Below are 26949 nucleotides of genomic sequence, written 5' to 3' on the forward strand. Positions count from 1 at the left end.
ATGGCCCATCCTCACAACAGAACATTGTTCAGCCTTAAACAGGAAGTGCTGACGCATGCTACAACACGGATGAGCCTCAGAAACGTGCTGAGGGGAAGATGCCAGACACAAAGGCCACTTGTCTGATTTCAGTAGAGGACATGTCCAGAACAGGCAGGCTGGGGGTGGCTGGGGCTGGCCTGGCCCCAGTACTGTCCCAGTTTCCCAAGGAATTTTGGGAAATAAGCACTGGCTCTGAGTCCACCAGGCCAGTGGGTGACCCAGGTGACTCCAGAGCCCTCCACCCTCGGTTTCCTTTGCCGCAGAACTGGGATCATCCAAGGTCCCACTGTGGTCAGGGCTAAGCAAGGACCTAAGGAAGGTGCGGGGGCCTCACCCAGGCACCTGCTGATACTCCAGAACTGGCAGCTCCTGGGATCATCCCACATCAAGGGAGCTCTGAGATAGACATCAGGTTTGGCAGTAAGAGTAGGGACGACAGACTTGGTTCACAGAGTCAGGCCTGGCGACTGGTGCTGGCCCAGCTAATGCCCACCAACCCCTGCAAGTCCTGCTCTGCCCCTCCCATCCCAGCATACCCCACAGCCCGGAGACCAATCGCAGGTTTACTGTTTACAAAGCAGTTTGCACTGAACACACCTGGATAGAAATACACAACCTGTGGGGCAGAAATGACAGGCAGGTAGCATTAGAAGTTGCCCCCTACCTATAGCCCTACGCAATGAGTATACTGATAAGAGCCTGGATAGGCAGGGGTGGTGCACCGCTGTGTCCTGGTGCCACAGCACTGAGGTGGCAGGGCAGAGTGGGATGGGTGCCCTCAATGGGGTAACCCCCGCAGTAACTGGAAACCTCTGTAAGACAGCACCCAGAATTGCTGGCAGCCACAGACTTTAGGTGACCAAAGCTGCTTCTTTAAAAAAGAAAGTAGAAGGCCAGGCGTGGTAGCTGACACCTATAATCCTAGCACTCTGGGTGGCCGAGGCGGTAGACTGCCTGAGCTCACAAAAGCGAGATCCCCATCTCTAAAACTAGCCGGGTGTTGTGGTGGGCACCTGTAGTTTCAGCTACTTGGGCGGCTGAGATAAAAGAACCACTTAATCCCAGGAGTTGGAGGTTGCTGTGAGCAACCACAGCACTCTACCCAGGGTGACAGCTTGAGGCTCTGTCTCAAAAAAAGAAAGAAATAGAATTTTCATGCCTTTTCACATTCCCATCAATGCAGTGATTACAACCACAGGGACCAGTGACACTGCCAGGCACTGCAGCTCTGACCTGGCGACCCCTCAACAGGAAGGTGACCTGGGCTTGGCCCGACCTCATTTTACAGACACTGAGGCAGCAGATGTGGGCCCCCATCACCACCTGAAACTGGACAATTGAGCCACAAATACAGGGGGTCTGACTTCAAGGACACTCACAATAAGCATTGCAAGGCCCTTTGAAGAAAGCCCCAAGTCTGCTGGAGCCAACCCCCAGCCCCCACAGTGTGATCGGGCCAAGGCAGCTCACCCCTGGAGACCACTCCTCTGCCACTGTGCCCCCACCCTGCCGTCTTCTACCCTCATCAGGGTCCAGGAGGCAGCCAAAGCCCAGAGCCCCTCTGGTTTTCCAGAAGGTCCCTTAGAGACCTCAGAGGCTATGCCCAGAGTCCAACAAACCCAAGCCCAGCACTGCTGAGCAAGCATATGAGATGAAGGACAGAGGAAAACCTCATTCCTCTCTCTCTTTTTTTTTTTTTTTTGAGACAGAATCTATGTTGCCTTTGATAAGTGCTATAGTGTCACAGCTCACAGCAACCTCAAACTCTTGGGCTTAAGTGATTCTCTTGCCTCAACCTCCCAAGTAGCTAGGACTACAGGAGCCTGCTATAATGCCCAGCTATTTTTTTGTTTGTTTTGTCGTTGTCGTTTAGCAGGCTGGGGCCGGGTTTGAGTCCAACAGACCCTGTGTATGTGGCCGGTGCTCTGACCACTGAGCTATGGGCACCGAGCCTTCATTCCTTTCTCATACCTACAGGTGACACATCATTTGTCATTCCAGGGAACAGGCACAGAGATAGTGGTAATGTGATACCTCCTAATTTGTTCTTATTTCTGAGTAATGTATTTGCTATTCAAGGTTTTTTCTGATTCCACATAAAACGAAGTATTATTTTTTCAAGTTCTTTAAAGTATGACAATGGTGCTTTAATAGGGATTGCATTAAATCTGTAGATTGCTTTGGGTAGTATGGACATTTTAACAATGTTGATTATTCCCAGCCATGAGCATGGTATGTTTTTCCATTTGTTAACATTTTCAGCTATTTCTTTTCTTAGAGTTTCATAGTTCTCTTTATAGAGATCTTTCATGTCCTTTGTTAGGTAAATTCCAAGATATTTCATCTTCTTTGGCAATATTGTAAAAGGAATAGAGTCCTTGATTGTTTTTTCAGCTTGACTATTGTTGGCATATATAAAAGCTACTGACTTATAAGTCTTGATTTTGTATCCTGAGATGCTGCTGTATTCCTTGATCACTTCTAAGAGTTTTGAAGTTGAGTCCCTGGGATTTTCCAGGTATAGGATCATATCATCAGTGAAGAATGAGAGTTTGATCTGCTCTGACTCTATTTGTCAGATCGCCTTCTCTTGCCTGATTGCTATGGCTAAGACTTCCATTACTATGTTGAATAGCAGTGGAGACAGTGGGCATCCTTGCCTCATTCCTGATCTGAATAGAAATGTTTCAATTTTACACCATTCAGTATGATATTGGCTATGGGTTTGCTGTAGATAGCCTCTATCAGTTTAAGAAATGTCCCTTCTATGCCTATTTTCTTACGTGTTCTGATCATGAAAGGATGCTGGATATTATTGAAGGCTTTTTCTGCATCAATTAAGAGAATCATATGCTCTTTGTTTTTTATTTTATTGCTGTGATGTATTATATTTATATATTTTCACATGTTGAACCAACCCTGTAAGCCTGGAATAAAACCAACTTGATCATGGTGTATAATTTTTTTGATGTGTTGTTGAATTGTTTGCTAAGATCTTATTGAATATTTTTATATCGATATTCATTAATGATATTGGTCTATAATTTTCTTTCTTTATTGAAGCCTTTCCTGGTTTGGGGATCAGGATTATATTTGCTTCATAGAATGTGTAGAGAAGTATTCCTTCTAGGGCAGCACCTGTGGCTCATAGGAGTAGGGCACCAGCCCCATATACCAGAGGTGGCAGATTCAAATCCAGCCCTGGCCAAAAACTGCAAAAAAAAAAAAAAAAAAGTATTCCTTCCTTCTCTATGCTTTGGAAAAGGTTGTATACTATAGGTACTAGTTCCTCTTGAAAGGTTTGATTCGGATGTGAAGCCATCTGGTCCCAGACTTCTTTTTTGGGAGATTTCGTATTGTTGATGCTATTTCAGTGATTGATATAGATATATTCAAGATTTCTAATTCTTTCTGGTTGAGTCTAAGAAGGTGGCATGCTTCCAAGTATTGGTCCATTTCCTTCAGATTTTCATATTTCTGGGACTAGAGATTTTTGTAGTAATCATTGAGGATTTTTTGAATTTCTGAAGTATCTGTTGTTATTTCTCCTTTATCGTTTCCGATAGATGATATTAGAGATTTTACTTTTGTATTTCTGGTTAGGTTGACAAAGGTTTATCAATTTTGTTAATCTTTTCAAAAAACCAACTTTTTGTTTCGTTGATTTTCTGAATGATTCTTTTGTTTTCAATCGCATTTAATTCTGCCCTAATTTTGATTATTTCTTTTCTTCTGCTGGGTTTGGGGTTGGAATATTCTTCCTTTTCCAGTTGCTTGAGATGATCCATTAAGTTGTTGGCTTCCTCTCTTTCTATTTTCTTAATGAAGGCTTCCAATGCTATAAATTGCCCTCTCAGGACTGCCTTTGCAGTATCTCACAAGTTTTGATAATTTGTGTCTTCATTATCATTTTGTTCCAAAAATTTGGTGATTTCCTTCTTAATCTCATCTTTGACCCAGCTATCATTCAGCCTAAGATTATTTCATTTCCATGACTTTGTTTGAGTATGAGGATTCCTGTTGAGTTCAACTTTTATTCCATGGTGGTTCTAGAAGATACAAGGAATAATTTCTATACTTTTAAATTTTCTGAGGTTAGACTTGTGTCCTAGGATATAATCTATTTTGGAGGATGATCCATGGGCTGATGAGACGAATGTATATTCAGTTTTTTTTTTTTTTTTTTTTTTGTAGAGACAGAGTCTCACTGTACCGCCCTCGGGTAGAGTGCCGTGGCGTCACATGGCTCACAGCAACCTCTAACTCTTGGGCTTAAGCGATTCTCTTGCCTCAGCCTCCCAAGCAGCTGGGACTACAGGCGCCCACCACAATGCCCGGCTATGTATATTCAGTTTTATTAGGTGTTCTGTAGAGGTCTATAAAGTTCATTTGTTCTAGGATCAGGCTTAAGTCTAATATTTGTTTAATTTTTTCTTGGAGGATCTATCCAATACTGTCAAAGGGGTGATAAAATCTCCAATTATTACAGTGCAGGAAGATAGCAAGTTGTTCATATCCATTAGGGTCTGCTTTATGAATTGAGGAGCATTCTGGTAGGGTGCATAAATGTCAATTATCAAAATCTCTTCATGCTGGGTGTTTCCTTTGACAAATATGTAGTGACCTTCCTTATCTTTCTTTATCTTTTTTTTTGTTGTTATTGTTATTTTTTGTAGAGACAGAGTCTCACTTTATGGCCCTCGGTAGAGTGCCATGGCCTCACCCAGCTCACAGCAACCTCCGGCCTCACTCAGCTCACAGCAACCTCCAACTCCTGGGCTTAAGCGATTCTCTTGCCTCAGCCTCCCGAGGAGGTGGGACTACAGGCGCCCACCACAACACCTGGCTATTTTTTGGTTGCAGTTTGGCTGGGGCTGTGTTTGAACCCGCCACCCTCAGTATATGGGGCCGGCGCCCTACTGACTGAGCCATAGGAGCCGCCCCTTTCTTTATCTTTGTTGGTTTAAAGCCAATTGTATCTGCTACTAAAATTGCAACCCCTGCTTTTTTTTTGGATTCCATTTTCCTGTATTATACAACTCCATCCCTTCACCCTGAGCCTATGTTTATCCTTTAAGGTAAGATGAGATTCTTGTATACATCAGATATCTGGTCTGAGTTTATGTATCCAGTCAGCCAGCCTGTGCCTCTTTAGAGGACAATTAAAACCATTCACATTAATTGAGAGAACTGATAAGCCTGATTGTGTTTTGGGTGTCATGATTTTTGGATGTCCAGTGGACATTTTTAATCCTTTCACCACTGTGGAAGTTGGGTTTTGTTCAAAAATTTCTGGGTGAGTTCACTTTGGAGGTAGAGCATTATGTTGGTCATTGTGGAGGATGGGTCTGAGAATATCCTGGAGAGCTGATTTAGTTATGGCAATTTTCTTCAACATGTCTATGTCATTAAAGTATTTGATTTCTCCATCACAAATGAAGCTCAGTTTAGCTGGATACAGGATCCTGGGCTGAAAGTTGTTTTGTTTTAAGAGACTGAAGGTCGATGACCATCTTCTTCTGGCTTGAACATTCAGTTGAGAGATATGCAGTCAATTTGATATTTCTCCCTTTGTAGGTGGGAGAAATTATATCTGGCTGCTTGCAGAATTTTCTCTTTTGTCTAAACTTTGGCAAAGTTAAACACAATGTGTCTAGGAGATGCTTTATTTGGATTGAGTCTTGCTGGGATTCTGAAACTGTCTGCTATCTGAAGTTCTGTATCTCTTGCAATGCTTGGGAAATTCTCCTCCAAAATCTCTTGGAGTAGAGCATCTGTACCTTTAGGACCATTCTCTTCTCCTTCAGGAATTCCTATAAGATGAATGTTTGGTCTTTCGGAGTGATCCCACAACTCTCTCAGGGAATGATCAGTTTTTGCTTTCCATTTGTCTGCCTCTTTGAGTGTTTGGGAACATTCAAAAGCTTTGTCTTCAGTTTCAGAGATCCTTTCTTCTGCCTGGTCAACTCTATTACTGAGGGATTCTACTGTATTTTGAAGTTCCTCAACTTTTTTGTTTCCTTGAGCTCTGCTATCTCTCTTCTCATTATGTCCATATCTTTGGTGACTTGGGCTTTGAATTCATTAATTTCTTGAGACAACTTTAGAACTACTCTTTGGAATTCAATTTCTATCTTTTCTTCCATTCTATTTATCTTATTTGCCATCCATATTCTGAATTCGATTTCTGACATTGCTGCCATTTGTCTACACATGGCATCTTCAGTTGTGTCTCCTTTGTCATTTCTTGTGTGGTTGGGGACGGGGGAGTTGATCTACTCTGGTTATTCATGTTGCCAGAGTTGTTCTGTTGGGTCCACACCATGTTTATTTTCCATTGTTTGGTTATTAAAACTGGTAGGGTGAGATTGAATTGGGGTCCCAGGTAGTAGAGATAGCCCCTTACCAAAGCGCTAGGCCTTATAATTGCGGCTTATCTCTTACAACCTTACAAAGGCTTCTTTCAGAGTTTTGGCTGGAGACTCTGAGGACCTACTTGGTGAGCTAGCACAAGCTAGCTCTGTTTTGATATCAGCCAATCTCTACCCTATCCTAAGAAGCCACAGTATTAGGTTTAAATATCGACTATGAAGAGATACAAAAGCTGCAGCGCCCAGCCCCCACCCTTCAGTTCTTTTCCACTACAGAACTTCGAAGGTCAACCTCACAATGTCCCCATGTGGACATGCCCAGACACAGCTTCCAATTAAATTGTCTCAGGCAGTGCAAACGCTGCTCAACAGAGAGGGGCTCAAGGGTCTCCAACAGCACAATTGAAGCCAGGGATCCCCACTCTCACCCACCAGACTGAGTCTACACTGTTGTACGCTTCTATGCTCACAGGCCCCATTGGAGCCCACACCTCCACCCACCAGTCTTGCCCACACCCAGCTAGCCACTGCTTGCCAGTGTTGGGTGGTGTCCAGGTTCACTGCTTGCCAGACCAGTTGGAGTCAGGGGACCATGCCCCCACCTGCCAGTATCAGTCCACTGCCTTGCAAGCCTTTGGTCACAGGTTCTGTTGGAGTCAGGGCACCAGGCCCTGCCCTCTGGTCTCAGTCCACACACAAGTAGCCTCTGCTTGCCAGACCAGTTGGAGTCAGGGGACCACACCCCCACCTGCCAGTCTCAGTCCACTGCCTGGCAAGCCTCTGTTCATAGGCTCTGGTAGAGTCAGGGCACTGCACCCCACCCGCAGGTCTCAGTCCTAATCCTGTAAGCCTCTGCTCACTAGCCCCGCTGGATACAGGGAACCATGCCCTAGCACTCAGTTCTTGGTTCACACCCAGCAAGCCACTGCTCGAGGTTCCTATTGGAATCAGGGGACCATGCCCTTGCTCTCAGGTCTCAATCCATGCCTAGCAAGCCTCTGCTCACAGGCCCAGCAGGGACTGGGAACCAGCCCTATCTGCCGAACTCCATCCACATGGGGCAACCACTCCCTCGCTGTGGTGCAGTAAGAGCCAGGGGTTCTGCACTCCATCCTGTAAGACACAGCCTGAATCGAGGGTCAATACCACCACTGGCTAGGCATAGTCATAACCAGGGGACTGCTCCTCCTCCCTCCAAGTGTCCCTTTCTTCCTACACCCTCTTTCTTCCTCGTTAGTCTCAGATTCCGTCCTGATGGTTAGCAGTCCACACTATGCCCAGATCTCTCAGGACAAGACCAAACACTCTGTGCTCTGCAGGGGCCAGAACTTCAGACCGCCATGCAAAGGGGAAGAGTGGACTGAGAATTTGGACTTGTGGGAGAAAATATCTGTTCAATTTTATGCCTGGTGGGGTGGTGTCTAGGTTCATAAGTGGGATCTCCGTGGAGAAAGAGACCTGGAGTTTAGTGGCTCTCTCCAGTGAGGTAAAATGAGAGGTCTTTTGTTCCCTGCTTGTTAGCAGACAGCCTGCGGCAGGCCTCCTGCTTGGAGGAGGGGTCTCCAGTCCATAGGCTTTATACCTGAAATTTATTTTCTTGAATGCTCTTCCTTGGCGTTACAGCTTGCCTAACTTCTTTCTTGACTCAGCTCCCCACCTTTGGCTCCATAGAGTCTGATTCCGTCCAGTTTTTCTTCCTCTTCTCAGGAGCCTCTGCCGAGGGTTGCTACCAGTCAGCCATCTTCCTAGATTTCCCTGGGGCAGGACTTTCTAGAACCTTCCCAACTCCTGCTATGTAACGCTGGTAGGTGGGTCCCTGTGTGAGAACTGTCATATGAATTTGGGGAGCCCCTAGCCCCACTCGGGGAAGCAAGGGCCCCTCCAGCCATGAAGGTGGTGACAGACCATGCAGAAAGGCAGCAGCCACGAGGTGTGTACAATGGCTGTGGGGGTGAGGAGGTGACAGCTGGGAGTGGCTTCCATGAAAAGCCAACCAAAATTATATAAAGTATTATAAAAGTAAATTATTACAGGGTAGGGGCACCTTTTGCGTCTTTGTAGGTATTTGACATTTTCTGCAATAGGAAGGAGAAGCTAAAGCTTTCTCTGCAGACTCGAAGTCAAAGTGGGAAAAGGAAAACCAACCACGCGGGAGTTTTAAAGGGAGAATTTCATAACAGCCTTGAAGCAAGAGACAAATCAGCATAATGTTAGAGACACACACCCCCCCCCCCCCGTGAGAATGAGAGTTTTTAAGAAAGGAAGGTGACAGCCGGCAGAATAAGAGGCTTCAAACAGATAAAGAGCCAAGTAAGTACTATGAGACAAAAACAGTTGGGGGGGGGGGGTGGTGACCGGGAGTCAGAACCAGCTGGAGAAATAGCCCAAGAGCAGCCAAGTGCCGGCTGCTGTGGGTCCCAGAGCTAGCGGGGTGCCTGGGGCCAGTGGAGTTCCCTCAGGGGGCTGTGGCCTCCCAAGGGCACAGACCTCCAGCAGCTTGAAACAGCCCCAGCCCTGGCCTCCCCAGCAGACTGATCACAGATGGACCTCCTGGCCTTCCAGCCCAGGAGGGCTGGAGCTTTGCAGGAGCTTCCAGCCTTAGATGGCTCATGCAGCTGTCCCGGGTGCCTCAGAAGCATGGGGGGCAGGATCTGGTGGCCAGAACAAGGGTGAGACCCCACTGTGTCCTTGGCTTGGGTAAGGCAGGCCGCAGGTACATTGCAGCTTGGCCGTCCCCAAGCCTGGCACCTGGGAAAGGGAAGCTGCCACCCCTGCAGGCCACGGGGACTATTCATGCATCAAAAAGCAGAGGCAGCGGCAGACACTTCTAGCAGGTGCCGGCGGCCTCACCAGTGTCCTTCCTCAATGTCATTCAATCTCATTTGGTTCCCACATCCTCCCAAGAGACGGGTCTCATGGGGCAACACATAAGGTGCTCCCACGCCCGACACTCAGGGCAGCCCTTGCCGCCTGTCCCTTCTTTCTCTTTGCTCATCAAACAGCTCACTCTCCTGGACCTGTCAAGGGCAGTCACAGCCCTGGCAGGCACCAGGCAGCCTGGGGCACAAGGGTCAGCTGTGGTCATCTCTGCGCCAGGTGCTGACACACAGCAGTGAGACAACGGCCCTGCATTCCTCTTCCACGATGACTGCCCCTTCCCCAGGCACACACAGACACACATGTACACAGAGATATACAGAGACCACGTGCATGGGTAACACGTACATACACACACATAAGCACAGACACACACAGACACAGGGGCACAGATACATGTACACACACACAAAGCAAGTCAGCAGGCCGCAGGCATCTGAACCTAGTCAGCTGCTGTTTGTAGCCCTTATCTGGCAGAGTCATTAGCCCCTGGTGGGGGGTGGATGGTACTTTGTTTCTCCTGACTTTTCAGAGAGCCTCTTTTAAAGAACGATTCTCAGTTGCCAGGTAAACATGTCTGATGCAATCACAGCACTTCTCTCCTAGCTAAATCCCAAGGGTCCAGGCAGGAGCCCAGCAGCCTCTCGAAGGGGGAGCTATGACTAGGCCCCATGTGCACATGTTCAACTCACTCAGGCCGGGCCAGCCACCTTAGCAAGATGCAGAAGCCAATGGCCAGGAGGGGCTTATGACCTGGGGTCAGGAAGCCCAGGACCAAGATCTCCTGGCCCATGGATGCCGAGGCCATTGGCTTGTGCCTGGCGGGGTGGCTGTCGTGAGAGAGCTCTCTAGACAAATGTTCCTCCAGGAGGAAGCAGGACACATCTCCTCCCATGGGGTCCTCCCAGCAGCCATACCCAGCATTCACTCTCTGCTCACCACTGATGGCCCCGGACACCTGGGTGGCCCCTGTCTATCTGGAGGCCTCAATATTCTTATCTGTCAAGTGAAGTTGCCTCTGCCTCTGCACCCCTACATCCAGCTGCTAGGGAGACTGAGCCTGACTCTGCTTGTACACCACCTGCCCTGGGACGTTATCCTGAGCCCAGACCACCACCCCTGTCTTCCCACTGTTATAGGCAACTGGGCAAGTGGAGCCTGTGACCGTCTTTGGAAAGAGGGTCTTTGTGGACACAACCAAGCTAAGATGCAGCCACGCAGAGTGAGAGGCCCTAATTCAATAACGGCAACCTTATAAGCGATGAAGAGGAGACAGAGAACAGAGAAGGTGAGGTGGAGACGAAGGCACTGTTAGGGTGATGTGGCCACAGAGCAGGAACACCCACAGCCTCCAAGCTAGAGCACACCAGGAAGGGCCCTCTCTGGAAACCTGGGTGAACCGGGCCCCACAGACACCTTGATTCTGGACTTCTGGGCTCCAAGGCTAGGAGAGGACAAATTCCTGTTCTTTTAAGCCACACAGGCTGTGGCCTTTTGTTATGGCAGCCTTGGGATAGTCACACACACACTGGATTCAGAGCTGGGAGCTGGACTGACCAAGAGGACTGGGGGCATCTTCCTCAGCACTCAGGGACACGCTGGAGGCCCCTCTGCCTCTGCCACAGACAAGGCTGCAGGAGAGCCCTGTTCCACATGGTAGGGGCCAACCCGGGATTGCCCTGGCTCAGATGCTGTGCGCACACACAGCTGTCTTCCCTGTTCTCCATCTGGGGTGTGTCTACACTGGTTCCCCGCCCTCTCTCCCCACAAAAAACCAGGACCTGAAGGTGAAGCCTCGTGCACCTTTATTTCCCACATGGCAAGAATAGCTGGTCCCAGTGGGACGCACCATCCTGGCGACTCCTTGGAAAACAGCCCATACTCAGCAGATGCCAGCATGCTCCCAGGGAGGGGTCTCCAGGCAACACAGCAACATTGTGTGGGGGGAGGGTGGCCCCGTTGCTGGGGTCACCTCCTCCTTCCATGCAGCAGGCTCCCAGCCCCGACAGCTGTCCATTCCTCTGCCCTCTCCCAAGAGGACCCATCCTCAAATCCCCAGAATCTGCTGCCTCTAGAAACAGGCTGAGGGCGGACACATTGCTTCTGCTTCCGGGGGTGCTGGGTGGTATGAGGGCCTTAGCCACTGCTGGCCCCTTTTGATTCTCTTTCCAGCCTCTCAATTATTTTAAGGGATGAGAGTCCAGGAGCTTCCTTCCCATTACTGCTGTTTCAGGGAGGCAGGTGGCGTTGGGTGCAGCCTGCAGCAGCAGAGAATTCACATGGGCAGAGAATCTGAGCTAAAATTTAGTCGGAGGTCCCCATCCGTTGTGCTGTTTGTCACAGGTAACATACATTTTCCAACTGCAGCAACAATTTAAATAGTCTTTTAGGCATCAACACACTTAAGTAAAAATAAGTAAGCTGATTTAAAGTTTAAAAAAAACAGGACCAGGGGCAAAGGACACCGCCAGGCTCGCAAAGGTGCTCTGTAGATGTGAAAGCTGTGCTGAAAATGCCCCAGGATGTGTGTGGGGGGGGGGGGGAGGGTCTTCCCATAGCTAAAGGCAGCGCCAGGCCTTGGTTTTCATGAGCTCCCCTTCCGGGGGTACCCCGCTCCAAAGGAGCAGCGTGGGCCTGACAGCTTCTTCTCAGAACTTCTTTTATTAAAGAAGAGAACATAAATACAGAAGACCACAAAACACAGAACTCCCTGAGCTATTCAGATGAACACTGAGCAACTGTCAGCTGGGTTGGCACCGTGAAGCCACAGCCCTGCCTGCCCCGCAGACTCTCGCTGTCCCAATCCTCACCTCCCCGAGTTTCATCATCCAGTACCTGTGGCACTACCTGGAATCCTGCCCAGTTGAAACCTTTGTCTTTTAAACCTCTTCACCTACATCCTCCCTGCCCTTACAATTTACCATAGTAGCCACTGTCGGCCCACAGGGCTTCCCGGGCTCTGGTCTAGCCTGGGCTCTGCACACTGGCTGTCTCTGGAGAGGGAGGCATCGCCTGCAAGCCCTGGCTGGCTGCACACCTGAAAATGGCCCCTAAGTTGCACAGGGCAGATGCCCACCAGACCCGAAGAGAGGGCTGGGTGTGAGCGAGCATGCAGTCCTCACTGACTGCTGTCAAAACCGTAATGTTCCGCATTGGATTTTGGACAGTCATAACCCAGAAAGGAAGTCACCTCTAAACAGCCAGATTAAACATGACACAGCTGCATGAGAGCTTCGCTCGCAGCCACTGATTGATCGCAGGCCTCCTGCAGCACCACCTGCCCTTGGTTTACACAAAAGTCTAACAGTCTTAACCATCTGGTTTCCTAGATGACAATGGACTAGAAGGAGAAACAAGGTTTTTTAAAAAGAAAATGATAATTGACAATCCCCCAGCAAGAAGCTGGAGAGGAGTCTGCAGAGGGACAAACAGCCCACAGTCAACACCCTCTTGGCAGCAGGGTGTCTCCATGAAGCCTCCCGGGGTCCCGGGGGGCTGCGTGGTTCACGTGATGAGCTGCTCAGGCCCTAGTGGGGGCCCTGGGCAGGGTTCCTCACTGCTCTGGACCTCAGTGTCCCCATCTACAAAATGGGGATAACAATAGAACTTCGGGCGTGGGGTTGTTTTAAAGATCAAAGGAGATAGTCATTAGAAGGCCTCAATAAAATAAATTTTAATCATTATTAAAATTAATCGTTATAATGACCCACATCACCAGAAAAAGTGCTAAATTATCTCTCACTTCTAACCTAAGGTTACATGTAACACATTTTACGAAGATTCCCACTAAACGCAGAGAGGTGTGGGACAAGTGGCCTGCCTTGGGCAGCCCTGGTGGGGAGGCCAGACAGCAGCAGGCTGGGCTGAGGCCCAGATGAGAGGAAGGTGCTGCTGGGAGACCCGGCAGACCCGGCTCACCAGAGACAAAGCCATGTTCCCCACACACTAGAGAGAAAACTAAACTGAAGAGAAGACAGTTTAAAAATAATGGACAGGGCAGGAGACAGTTATCATCTGTGGTTCTTTGTTAAACTGCCTGTAAGCTCAAGCTGCTGGGGACATAGCCCCAAGTCACGAGAACGCCCAAGTGACCCAGTTGGCCAGGCCGAAAGTAGTGGACAGATGTCCACAACAGCGGCGCAGAGAAGTCTTTTCTTTTCCTTTGCTGTATGTGAGTTCCCAGTAGTGCTCCAGAGAGCAAGGTCACCAAATGAGCACAGCCCAGGCAAGGCGGCCCCTACCAGGCGCCCAGGTACCCTCTTCGTGCACAGAAAGGTCTGCACCTGGGAACCAGGTAGCCAGTAAAACCAACCCTCGCCAGTGCCTGTTCCCTTTCTCCACCTGCCCTGGGAAGAAAGGCCATGTTTGGTATCTAGAGGGCCAGTGTGGGCGTGTTTGCTGGACTGGCCTAGAAGGCACAGATGATGGGGTAGCTAGCACTACCCAGCCTGCAGATCCAGGCCCAAGATGCTACGGTCGAGGGAGCATGGCCCTGAGGGCAGGAAAGAATGTCCCTGCATGTGCTGAATGACCCGAAGGTGGACAGAGATATTGCAAGTGACCTGGGGGGTGAGTGTGCCCCCGTGATGCTTTGCCCACTGAGTGTGGGTCTCTAAGCTCACCCAGCTCTCCTCTGCCCTGCTCCTCAGGCAAACCTAAAACAGTCAAGACTCAGAGGGATCCAACCTGAGGACATTTCCACACATTCACAGGAGCAAAAGGCTGTGAGCACATCAAAATCTCACTCCCTGCAAAAGCCGGGTCCTCCTAGGAAATGAAAATGGAATCCACTGATGAGTCTTCCCACTGCTGGGGGTCCGTGGGTGGTCTGGGTGCTCCATTCCCCACTGCCTGGGCTGAATTGTGTCCTACCATATTCATATATTGTAGCCTTAACTGCCAGCACTGCAGAACGTGACTGTATTTGGAGATGGGTCTTTATAGAGGAGATTTAGTTAAAACGAGGCCAGGAGGGTGGGCCCTAATCCACAGAGGTGGTTAAGACACAGATGCACACAGAGGGACAGCCACGTGAGAACACAGAGAAGACACTACCTGTAAGCCAAGGAGAGAGGCCTCAGGAGGAACCAACCCCGTGTCCCCGTGAGAGCAGACTCACGTGCCCGCACAGCAAGGCCCCTGGACGGACGGGTCAGCCCGAGTGGCAGGACTTCTCCCAGGCTATACCTAGGAGTGCTACAGGCTCCTCTCCCAGGAAGGATGCCAGCCCAGCCTGGCAGACCCAGCCACCTCCCAGGGGGTGCCCCAGCTTCACCAGTGGCCCTCTGTGCCCATGCCCAGAGGGACCAGATGACCAGGGCAGTGACCATCATGCCAACAATTCTGATTCCACTTAACCCAACTGCGTGGAAATACTGTTGGCCTGGGACTTGGCCGCGGTCAGCCCAAGCCCATCTTTGGTGGCTCTGACCCCAGCCTTCCTGAGTTCCCAGGCCTCAAGCTCAAGACTACAGTATATATACATAGAGTATCAGAAAAATCGATTCACATTTTAAGAAAGGAAAAAACTGTATTAAAGTTGTAACCCTCAAGTCACATTTGACTTCAGCAGTTACAAGAGGTGCTAAACGTGACTTGTATTCATCTTTAGTGTCCTCCTTTCTTAAAATGTGTATACATCTTTTTGGCACCCTCCGTGTGAGCAGGCAGGGTCTTGCTCTGTAACCCTGGCTAGAGTGCCGTGGTATGATCACTGCTCACTGCAACCTCCAACTTCTGGGCTCAAGTGATCCTCCTACTTCAGCCTCCCAAGTAGCTAGGACTATAGGTCTAGGCCAGCACACTGCCTAATTTTTTTTCCATTTATTTATTTATTGATTGATTGATTGAGACAGAGTCTCACTTTGTGGCCCTTGGTAGAGTGCCATGGCATCACAGTTCACAACAACCTCCAACTCTTGGGCTTAAGCGATTCTCTTGCCTCAGCTTCCCAAGTAGCTGGACTACAGGCACCTGCCATAAAGCCCGGCTTTGTTTTGTTTTATTTTTTTTGGTAGAGACAGGATCTCACTCTGGATCAGGCTGCTCTTAAACCTCTGAGCTCAGGGCAATCCACCCACCTCCGTCTCCCAGAGTGCTTACAGGCGTGAGCCACCATGCCTGGCCACACTGCCTAATTTTTGAAAAAAAAAATTTTTTTGGTAGAGATAGGGATCTTGCCCTGTTGATACTGGTCTCAAACTCCTGGCCTCAAGTGATCTTCTAGCCTTGGTCTCCCAAAGTGCTGTGAGAGCCACCACACCTAGCCTTTTTTTTTTTTTTTTTCTTTTTGAGACAGAGTCTCACTATGTCGTCCTCAGTAGAGTGCTGTGGCATCACAGCTCACAGCAACCTCAGACTTGGGCTTAAATGATTCAAACTCGCCAGCCCCAGCACCCATTGAGCTACGGGTTCTGCCTGCAGTCTTTTCTTTTTAACCTAAGACATGTGGGTGTCTGAGAAACCCCTGAGGGACCCTGGCAAACATCTTTGCACTGTGTTCCCCTGGGGTAAGGTACAGGGCAGGGAAGAGACCTCCTGCTGATGGGAAGTGAGAGCCCACCATCTTTCTGGACAACAGACAGACAGACACGGTGGGGCCCCGAGCCCAGGAGAGCCAGCAACTGACCACAGGACAGACGTAACCACATCCAGTGGACTACCAACATGCAACCCCCCTGGACCCTGGGCCCCACTCCAGGCCAGCACCCAGAGGAAGTCCCTCATATGTGTCCAGGGAGACCTGAACACAGCACTTTCTCCAAGGATCAAATGGAAACAGCCAGAATGTCTTTCCACAGGGTGGAAATAAACTGTGCTTTATAAAGCAAGGGAAAATGAACGAAGAATACGGAACCACACAGGTAGAAAGAGATCACAAAAGGCTACAGGCTCCTGTTGGAACCTTCTCTAGGACGAAAACAATCAGAAAGAAAAAGGGGCATGAGCAGAGCATCAGCAGTCACATGATACCCATGAGGCGAGCCAAATGTGGGTGTTTACAGATTCATCCATATATAGTAAAGCTCAATGGCCTGCCTGGGAACGTTCACTCGGAAATCCAGGATCGCAGCTCTCTTGGGGAAGGAGAAGGACCAGAGGCTGGGGACAGCGTGCCAGGGCGTCCACTGCATGGCAACCTACAACTCTTGAAATAAACTTGATGCAAATACGGCTGAGTGCTAGGACTGTGAGAAGGCTAGGAGTGCCTCTGTATATTCTTATGGTTCCTGGGTTTGAACTCTTCACAATAATTAATTACTAATAAAAAAAAATTTTTTTTTTGAGATAGAGTCTCACTTTGTCACCCTCGGTAGAGTACTGTGGCTGTCACGGCTCACAGCAACCCCAAACTCTTGAGGCAAGCAATTCTCTTGCCTCAGCCTCCCAAGTAGCTGGGACTACAGGTGCCTGCCATAATGCCCGGCTATTTTTGCTGTTGTTGTTGTTGTTGTCATTGTTGTTTAGCAGGCCTGGTGCATGTGGCCAGCACCCTAACCACTGAGCTATGGGTGTCAAGCCTACTAATCAAAATTTTCATGAATGAAGGAGGCATTCCCTCCCTGCTTCCCCCACAAGGCTGGCGCTGGCCGAGCCAGGCACCAACTGTGGGCCTGGCCGTGCTCCTGCATGCCTTTGCAGCATCCCCAGGAGGCCATGATGACCCATTTGACAGATGAAGAAACTGAGGCCTGGAGCTTCAGGGATTTTCCCAGGGTGGTTTGCTGACAGCTGAGTCCACATTCAAACTACCACTTCACTTGCCATCCAGGAGGTCAGATGGGTTACTTGATGGGGACCCCACAGGTGGGGAGCACCCTACTCATGCAGGCTGGAAGGTGAGTAGGCTGCAGGACAGTATTATGGCCCAGGGCATCGTGAGTTCACAGTCCTCCTCCAAAACACCACAGACTGAGTCAGCGCCCCAGATGGAGAAGACGAAGGGTTCTCCAGGCCAAGAAAGGGCACCTGCTGAGGCAGAGGTGCAGGCGTGGGCAGCCCCAGCCAGCTCTGCTCCGTGTCTGAGGTGACCCCACAGCTGAGCCTTGGGCTGGACGTGCCCTGATGTTCCACATCACCCTGCAACCCCAGAGAGCAGATCCCGGCTCCCCAGGAGCTCCACCTCCTCTCATCATGGAGATCAGATGAAAGAAGAACCAGCCAAGCCTGCCAGCCCTTGTAGCAGCCAGGAGGTTCTCCTGGGAGGTCGGGCCTTGTCTGATAGTGGGCACCCACCACTGGGAGGGTCTGCGCTGAGAGCCTGCAGGCTGCACTCAGGCAGCAGGGCGGGGAGGGCAGGGGTCACAGTGGCCTTGGCCATGGCAGCCACATGCTCTCAGCAGCACACCCAGGCCAAGCACCCCAGACTACCCGTTGGGTACTAGTCACGAACAGAGAACACCTCTGTTCTCCTATCTAGGGACCCTCCATGAGAGCTTGGCTGTCAGGCCAGCAAAGATGACCCACAAGTGGCTACTTTGACAGGATCAGCAACCAGGTCCTGTCTTCAAGGAAATGAGAATGGAATCCACTGATGAGTCTTCTTTCTACTCTGGGGCTGACTTCTTCTATTTCTAGGTCTTCTTCACACCCTGACCTCTCCCAGCCTCATGCTGCCAAGTCACCTGCCTCCTCCCAGCAGTCCCAGCTTGCCTTCTGGGGACCTGTCCTGTGGGGACATGTATACCATTCAGAGACAGAATCTAGGTCTCCCAGCAAGAGGGAATCTTTGCTCTCCTGCAGGAGCCAGGCCCAAAGTGGAAACCTAGCGTGGGTGCTGGAGTGGGCGAGGGTTCCCTTCAAAGCTGGCTGCTCTCTTCCTCTACCTCAAGGAGACCTAAGGATGCTGTGTACTCTTACAAACCACAACAGGCCTTCTGCCCACACTGGCACCTGCTTTTCAGGTCAGAGAAGGCCTCTCCCTGTCCTGGCTCCAGGACAGGAGACCAAGGGATGAGGCTGTGTGGAAAAGTGGGACATTCTCTCCAGCAGCAGCTGGGCCACTACCCCAGGACCTGCCACCAGAATGCACCACGTGCAGAAGCCGGACACAGTATCTTTAGTGACACTAAAGAGACCTCTTCAGGGTTGCACATGGGTGCGTGACAGAGGGAGGGAGGAAGGAAGGAGGAGGAGATTTCCATTAACACTCTCAGCTTTCAAACTTTAACAAATTATCCAGAAGATTTCTTTGCATAAAACTTGATGTGAATCTTCCAGATATAAAACAGCTCAAAGAGCAAGTGCAGAGGATGGAGTCCCTAGAGATTCCCAGCCTCAGGGGCTTTTATGCTTGAGCTGCCCTCTAAGCTCCCGCCCAGGTGTCATCTGTGTGCAGGAGCCTGGGACCTCCTGGCTGGGTGGAGGTGGGGGGAATGTCAGGGACACCCCTGCCTTAAGGATGGGGAAACGGAGGCCCAGTGAAGGATAGCACAATGACTCTGCCATCCTCAGGGTCCTGTCCCCTCTCTAATGGGAGCCTGGTGGACACTGTGAGCCCTCAGGCTGACCACCTTCGACCACTAGCCTGTGTTCAGAGGCAGCCTGGGCCCAGGAGGGAAGGAAGGTGCAGCCCAGAGTGCATGCACTCTGAAGCCTGAGAGAGTTAAGCACTCAGAACAAAGGCTAGGCAGGGCCCTTTCTGTGGGTCAGTTTGGGGCCAGGAGACAGTATGTTCTAAAGGTCAGCTGGGGGCCGGGGTGGAGCTCTCAGGTCTCCAGGGGTCCTATACCTGAGGCTCATCTTTGAGTCTTAATGCTAAGTCCCAGAGGCTCCCAACCGCAGCACCCAGCCTTGGACTAACAAGGTCTGGTGCTAGCCCACAAGGCACTGGCTGATGGGAGCATGGAGGGCAAGGAGGTAGAGACCGGAGACGGAGGCACCCCAGCTCCCCCAGGCCCAGCTAGGCGTCTCACTAGATCTGCTCAGGGACACTGTATGCTTTGGTCCCTGCTCTGTAGGTGAAGGCGGCAGGCTCAAGGGATCCAGGCACAAGGGGAAGAAGCCCAGGCACAAGCCAACTTTGTCCCAGGAACTGGCTGCCCCTTCACAGACTAGGGCTCTGCGCATGGAGGAAACAGCCCAGGGCAGCCTGAAACAAAAGCTGAGCTCAGGACAGAGGAGGGGGCTGGAGTGGTGGAGGTAGGGCCAAGGCCACAGCAGGCTGGGGTTGCCCAGACTATCTGGGTCAGGGGAGGTGGTGGCTGCAACTGAACGGGCAGGGAGCTATAGGCCCCCACACTGAGCTCCAAGCTGATCCAACGCCTGCCTGTAGAACCATCTCAGGACAGCCTGTGAGCCCAATTTTGCAGACAGGGAAACAGGTTTAGGAGGCAAAGAAACTCCCAGCCCCAGGTAAAGGATCCCTACAGCTCCTCTTTGGCCAAGCCTTCATCCCCCCCCCCCCCAATCCTCTCCACCTACAGCCCCCAGGTCTGTACTGGGCCCTGAGGGGCTGTGATGAGGCAGCTCCCAGCTCCAGCAATTGGGGTGCGCTGGCAGGAGGAGCTGGTGGGCAGCACAGGGTGGTACCTGCTCTGGGTTCATTCCCCTGGTAGGGAGGAAGGATTGGGGGGGAACGGGTGAGGCTCATTCTATAGGAAGGAGTCTGGCCTTCTCAGGGGCCCCACCATCCTGAGAGTGGGAACAGCCCAGAGAGTATGAACACCCAGAGAGCGGGACATTTTAAGCAACCCTCACCCCTGCACCCATTCACCTCAGTAAGCCAGAATAGTAAAAATCTTGTCGTGGGGTGAATAGCACCCACCCTTTAATTGATTCATCATATTCCCCCCAGTAGTTGGGCATGGAAATCCCACTAGTTGGGCATAGATATCCCACAGACACCCAGGAAATGGGGTGCGGAGCCCCGCCCTTTCCCAACCCTGGCCCTTTAAACCATCCCCACCCCCTGCATACCGTATTCACCCCAATAGACCCACATATCAATCCCGATACCGTGCCCTGGGCCCTGCGGGCCTATCCCCACGTGAAAGGGGCTGAGAATGGGCTCTTCGTCCAGCCAGCGAGGGAAAGGACAAAGGCCAGAACACCAAGCATGCTCCATGCCTCCCCGCGCCTGGCTCTGTCCCTGTCAGAGGCCAGCTTCCGCAGGCTGAGACAGGGCTGCTGCTCCCAGAGCACAGTGCGGCCCACAACGGGTGTGCAAACCCTGGCCTTGGACAAGGGAAGATGACCCCAGACTGGTCCCGAAAAGGCAGCCTGACCAGTGGCCTGCGGAGGTGAGGTGTCCCCAGGTCCCCCCACGTTCTCATTTACGGTTTACAAAATCCATATTAAGGAGGGAACGCAGTTCAACTGCTGAGCCTCCTCTTCCTCCTCCAGTGGCTGCTTCATCTGAGTCGGGCGCACAGGGGCACCTAAGCCAGCTCAGTCCACCTGTGTTCACCACATAAAACATCAGGAACCCCCTACAAGTACGGCCACTCTGCCAGCTCCATTCCTAACTCAGAAATCAGAAATTACTGCACCTAGGAAGGGCCACTACACCCTTCCCATCCTAGGGTGTGGAGGAAACGCATGATCAGGCACTGGTGAGTGGGGCTAAGATAGTGTGACACTTTCCATTCGTGCCTCACAGGAGGGCAGAGCACCTACTACGTGCCAGGCTCTGGGATCAGAGCCCTGAGCAGACATCCAGGTAACAGTGAAGGGTGACAGATGACATTTGACACCAGCAATGCCATGAGCCTGGCTCTGGCCCAACTGCTTTCCTCCATATTAAGTCAGTCAATTAAACAAACATAATATTGAGCTCATTTCAGATAAATAAAGAGAAAGCAAAACATAGCAATGCATGCCACCTTAGAAAGGGTACTTTAGGTCAGAAAGAGAGGGTCTCAGGGGAGTGACCTCTGAGCTGAGACCTGAACTGGATGGAGCCCACCATGTGCTGCTCCAGGGAAGGGCTGCCAGCAGAAGGTACCTCAAGTGCAGCTTGGGCTGACAGAGACCCGGGGGCTGGATCCCTGCTAGCAAGGGAGGGTGGGGTAAAGATGGGAGGGCCACCCTCCCATGGGACATGGAAAAGGACCTAGACTTACTGAGACCCAGGATGATTCTCAAAGGACTCTAAGCAGGCAGATGACACAATTGGTTTATCTTTTTAAAGATCACGCAGGCCATGGCGGAAGGACTAGGTGAGGACTAGAACACTGGATGGCTGATGTGGAGGCAGGAACCATTGGGGCCAGGGGGAAAGGAGGCTCACATTCTGAGTGGCAGTGACTGTCTTTCATGGGCTGATAACCTGAATGGCCACGGTAAGGCCCGTCTGGATAGTTCAGAACCCCCCTCTGCATCCTTAGCTCTATAATCCTGTTTGCAGAGATTCCTTCTTGGCAAATCCTGGAAGAAGCTACAGCTGCCTCACATCTTGGTCCTGCAATATCCCTTCTCTCGGCTGACTAATATCCCGTTACTCTGCTGGGCAGAAAACTCCAAGCTGAGGCTGCTTCCTCCCTCCTCTCAACTAAAGCCCTGGTTCTGAGGACAGAGTTGGTGCCCTCTACTCCCCTTAGCTTAGACTCCAACATAATGCAACTTCACAGCCACGTGCACATGCCCCCAGGGGCCTGGCTAGGGATGACTGTGGTGCTAAGAGAACAACTAGATCCAAAGTCCAAGTCCAGCCTCCCCCACCCCACCCCCACCCCGGAGCGTTACTTTCTGTCCATAGATCTCCATGGTTAAGGTTACCCAGCCATAGCCAAGGCCCAGCAGCCAAGGCCCGAAAACCCTCAGGGATCCTGAGCAGCCCGGGGGCCACATCCTTGGGCTATGTGTGGTCAAGACACAAGTCAAGCTCATTAAGTCATGAGTCAAATCTGGCACAGAGAACAATGCTCTGTTCCTTTGTGGCACGCGTGAGCAGCACAAGGACATCCCAGGGCAACATGCCTGATGTCATCAGAAGCTGTGGCACTGTCCTTCTGTATCATTTAGCATCTGGCCCCTGGCACACAACAGCGCCTACCTCCCACCCACATGTCCAGCCCTGCATGCAGTGGACGCTCCCACTCTCCTGACCTGCACTGGCAGCTCCCCTCCTAGCAAATGACCAGGGCACTGTGTGCCCCTAGCACCTCAGCCCTCCTACAGCCTCTGTCCCAGGGGCCAGAGCTTCATGCTCACCAGGCCTCTCTGTGAGGACCAGGAACTGGGTCTGTACTGTTTATCAGCTGTGGCCACACAGAGTCACATGTCCTTTGAACAAGTGGGAATGGGGACAAGACACACTTCTGTCACCCAGGGTGTGCCCTCCGCCTGTACTTTGTGTGCGTGCACACGCCTGCAGGCTTAACCACAGAATCAGCAGTGAGCACCAGCCCCCAAAACAGTGCCACAGAGATACAACCAGCTTCATACCACTGGCTTGTCACGGAGTTTTTCTTCCCTCCCCTAAGCATAACATGTCAGATTACTATCAAAGCTCAGAAAGCCTAGATTTCAGAAAAGAAACAGCTCTTGAACGCTCTTAACAGTCAGTGCAACCCTGGGTGGGGGTGGGGTGTTGACAAGGCATTCTGGAGGGAGAGATTCTAGAAAGAAAGAAAGTGAATGCCATCCTCATCCTCGAAGAATGGGGCTGATATGTGGCCCAATGTGGGCCTAAGGAGGAGCCTCCACTGGACGTCCAGGATGCCTGTATGGGGCTTGAGGCCTGCACTGCAGTGTCTCTAGGAGGAGGCCTCGGACTGTAAGCCGAAGGGTCCTCACCCTGCCCATCTGCTTTGTTGCCTTTTCTAAACACAGACTGACAACACTGCCAGACAGACACAGGCAGCGTCTTCCTCGCTGGCACCCCGGCCAGCCCCACACACGTGTGAGCAGACAATAGGATCCACAGAGTTGGGGTTGGAGGCCTGAAGAGAGCAGCCAGGCACCTGCTGCCATCCTAGGTCACCCCACCTGCCTCATGCCTGCAAAGCCCTCTTGGCTCTTCTTGCCCTGTCAAATTCAAAGAGCAGCAATGCCCTGCACAAACAAGGAAGTGGGGTTAAATTCGCAGGAAAGATAGGCAGGTGGCCGTGATTCTTAGAGAAGCAGAGTTTCTCTATGCTGGGACCTCAATCTGTCCCTGTGCATGCAGACACAAGAGTGGAAACATCCAACCCCAAAGGTTGTGCCGCTTCTCTAGGCCCTGATGAACCACCTGCCCCTGGGCAGGGGCTGTACCAGTGGGAACAGTCACAGAAGTCCACCTGTAAAAGGCACCTTGTGGGACTGAGGAAGAAGGGCAGACACATGAGTTACACCCTTGAGATACCCTGAGATGGCCAAAGAGAAGGAATCTACCTGGCTGCTCCAGCAAGGCCAGCCCCAGGACGGGTGAGGAGCAGAGCAGCCCACCTCATCCCTGGAGGGACCTGTCCAAACCTTAACTCCAGCAGCAACTGACAGGACACAGCCTGCCTGTCTGGACTAGGGGCTGGGCCAGAGCCTGTGAGCCCAGGCTGGGCCTGTGGCTGGAGGGGCTACCCACCTCCAAGCCTCCCACCCACATGTCCCACTCGCGACCCCCTCAGCCTCACAAGACTGCCTTCACTTGGAGACACAAGTCCTTACAGCAAATTTTGAGGCTCTGTATCTTTAGTGGGCCAGTGACCTAGAGATGGAGACTGTGGGAAAGTGGGAAAAGAGTCCCCAGCAGCCCTGAGCCCAAGCAGAACCCCACTTTGTGGACCCAGAGAGAATCACCTCGAACCAAGCCCCAAGCTAAGACGCCAGACACTAGATCCCAGATATCAGACCTGGATCCAGACGCACACCCTCCCCAACACACCCGTCCCTTCCAGACCCGGGTTGGCTGAGCTGGGGACGCAGACCCCACCACTGGCCAGGCTCTGCGGAGTCAGACCCAGGGACCCTCCCTTCGCGCTCCGGCTCCTTTAAGCCCCACCAAAGCTGCGCTGGGTGCGCCGCTCCCCACCCGCCGGCCCCACCCGCGCCCCGGCGCGCCCGGCGCCGACCCGCCCTGGCCCGGCCCGGGACCTCCGCAGACGCCCCCAGCTCCGCGACGCGCCGGGATCGGGCGGGCGCCCACTGCCACAGGCAGGGGCCACGGGCTGCTCCCCGTCCTGGGTGCGGGGACTGCGGCGCGGGCTCCCGCGACCCCCGCAGCCAACCCCCACAGGCCGGCCCCACGCTCCGGCTCCGGCGGCGACCCCGGCCTCCGCGCCCCGGCCCCTCGCCGCCCCGCCAGACCGCTGCGCCCTTACCGTGCAGCCGGCTCCGGGCTCCAGACCCGGCGCGTGGGGGCTCCACGGGCCGGGCTGCAGGAAATGCCAGAGGACCGATCCGACCGCGCGAGGCGGAGCGAGCGAGCCGGAGGAGGCCGAGCGGGCGAGGGGGCGGAGGGAGCAGGGCGCGGCGGCCGCAAAACCCGGGCGGATCTGCCGCGCCGGAGCGGGCGCCGCGGGGACCCCGGTAGCGGCCGCACGGGGCCGCCCTCCCCCTGGCGAGCTCCGGGGCTCCCGCGCACCCAGACGCCACAGGTCGGGACGCTCTGCTGAAAGTGACCAGGAGGCTGCGCCGGGTGCGTAGTGGCTCAGTTTCCTGGGGTTCTCGAATTTAGGAGTGCATGCCCCAGGCCACCCCAGCCAAAGTGAGTTGTCTCGTCTTACCTTCCTGAGCCCAGGAACTTGTGACACTTTCTCCCGCAGTCATGGGAGCCCCCAAAACACAAGGGGAACCCCACAAGCCCGAGCCCATTGTCCCTGTGCTAGATATGCTAAGAAGGACCCTCCCCGCTTCTAAGCTTCTAAGCCCTCCTCTTTCTCAGGCTCTTTTGCTAAGGACCCGCTCTCCTGCGTTGTCCTCCTGTGTTTTCTCCTCAGCCCTTTCTGCCCTCCCTGTTTAGCCTCCCCCCTGTTTAGCCTCCCCCCCCCCCCCCGCACCCAAGTCCTGTGGCGTACTGATGACATTTATTCCGAACAGTCTCCTGATGGGACCCGAGAAAGCCCCCTGGCCTGTGGGTCTTAAAGTGGGTGTGAGCTCTTGGTTGGCCCCAGCAGTAGCCTCCAAGCCTGAGATGCTCTGGGACCCTGTGGGGTCCTTTTTCTAGGGTCTGTCCCCAAGTAGCCAAGTGAGTTGGAAGCTGGGCTCACTTCCACAGGTATTTTGAGGCTCCATTATCATATAGCAGGTATATCTCTGCTGTAGGCAGAACATGGGAGGTGAGGACCCTTCCCAAACAGAACTTTAAAAAGGCCAGGACTGAGCCTCAGCAGCAAGCCCCGGTGTGGGTCTGCTGCCAACATGTGCAATTCCAATCTTCACTTCCTGCTGGGTTGCAAGTGCATTCAAGGCCCCCAAGCCTGGGGATCAGGGGCATGCCTCAAGACCACCAGGAAGGGCTCTGAGGGGAAAGCCTTCCTTGGGAGGCTCCTTCCAGCCCTGGTGCTCTGCCTCCAGCCAGCCAAGCCCCTTCCCCTCTGAGCCTCAGCCCCGCCCCTCAGACCTAAGCACCAGGTTAAGGAGATGGGTAGGCTGCCTAAACCTGCTCTAAGGTTATCCCAGGGCTAGTCTTGTCCAACCCCACAGTCACCTTTTGAGGCTTTGGGATGCAGAACTGCTCAGACAAGATGCTCAGGGCCATGGTGGGACCCTGTTCTGGGTGGCCTATGGCAGGCGGCCTCCAGCTCTCCAGGAGGGTCTACACAGCGTGGGATCAACAAAGACTAGTCAGGTTTCCTCTTCAAAGCCTCTTCCCAAAGCTGGGCACCACTGCCAGAAGCCGGTAAACTGCTGGTTGCTGGGGCCAAACCCCAGGGAACTGGGAAAGAAAACAAATCCCCTGTCCCCTGGGGCATAGGTCTCAGGGGCCAAAGGAGAGAAGGTTGCCAGCCACTTGATGCTTGCTATTTGAGGCCTGGATTTCATGAAATAACACTGCTGAGGGCAGAGGTTAAAAGGGCACCTGGGAAGAGCCCAGAGATGACCACAGGGTCAGGGCTCAGTGGGTGGGGTCTGGAAGAAGTTTCAGCCCTTCTCTGGGTTGAGTCTGACAACAGCCAGATGGCCACCCAGAAATAAGGAATGTACTACCTGCTGGCCACAGCAACAGGTGTCTAGTGTTCCTCCAGCTTCACAGCAAGCTCTTGGCCCTTCCAGGAAGCCCCTGCCAATCTCTTGTCTGGTTTTGGAGAAGCAGCAAGGTGAAGGGACACCCAGTCTAGAGGGAGGTCTGAATCCTGCTGCTGCCAGAAAGTGGCTCCATGACTGGGCAGCACTTGTTCCTTCCAGGCCCTGACTCCCTAGATGCTAAATGGACACTGCCTGTGTGTGTGGTGGTCACTGCAGGAAACGGAGCATGAAGAGACTCAGATGGCAGAGCTGATGGCACCAGCTTTGGGAGTGCAGTGGGTGGGCTTGGGCAGGTCCCTGTGACTTGGTTTCCTCATTTGTAAAAGGAGACGATGATGCGGCAGTCCCTGCTGTCTGCTGTCAGTTGCCAGTGAGCACAAGCTCTGGGTGAACCCTGGGTTGCTGTGAGGAGGAATGGTTTGCACCGCCCAGCAGCTTGGTTTTTTGAGCTGTAATCCAGACAGAAGTGTCTGTAATATGAAAAACTATTTTTTTAAAAAAAGATTCTCACTTTGTCACCTTGCTGTGGTGTCGTAGCTCACAGCAACCTCAA

At 52.3% G+C, this 26949-nt stretch overlaps 1 protein-coding gene across 4 annotated transcripts in view; it reads right to left on the reverse strand.

Moving 5' to 3' along the window:
• Positions 1 to 26028, reverse strand: part of OSBPL5 (oxysterol binding protein like 5) — a 70935-nt gene extending 44907 nt beyond the window's left edge. Inside the window, exon 1 of one of the 4 annotated variants that reach the window (XM_053561047.1) lies at positions 25858 to 26028. In XM_053561047.1, the coding sequence (XP_053417022.1) occupies positions 25858 to 25908 (51 nt within the window). In that variant the 5' untranslated portion in view covers positions 25909 to 26028. Of the gene's footprint in view, positions 1 to 24529; positions 24625 to 25857 lie in introns of those variants that run through there. The other 3 variants (XM_053561049.1, XM_053561048.1, XM_053561050.1) reach the window with 3 other exon arrangements.
• Between the last annotated feature and the right edge of the window lie 921 nt (positions 26029 to 26949).

Source organism: Nycticebus coucang, chromosome 14 (genome assembly GCF_027406575.1).
Source record: "Nycticebus coucang isolate mNycCou1 chromosome 14, mNycCou1.pri, whole genome shotgun sequence".
NCBI classification, from domain to species: Eukaryota; Metazoa; Chordata; class Mammalia; order Primates; family Lorisidae; genus Nycticebus; species Nycticebus coucang.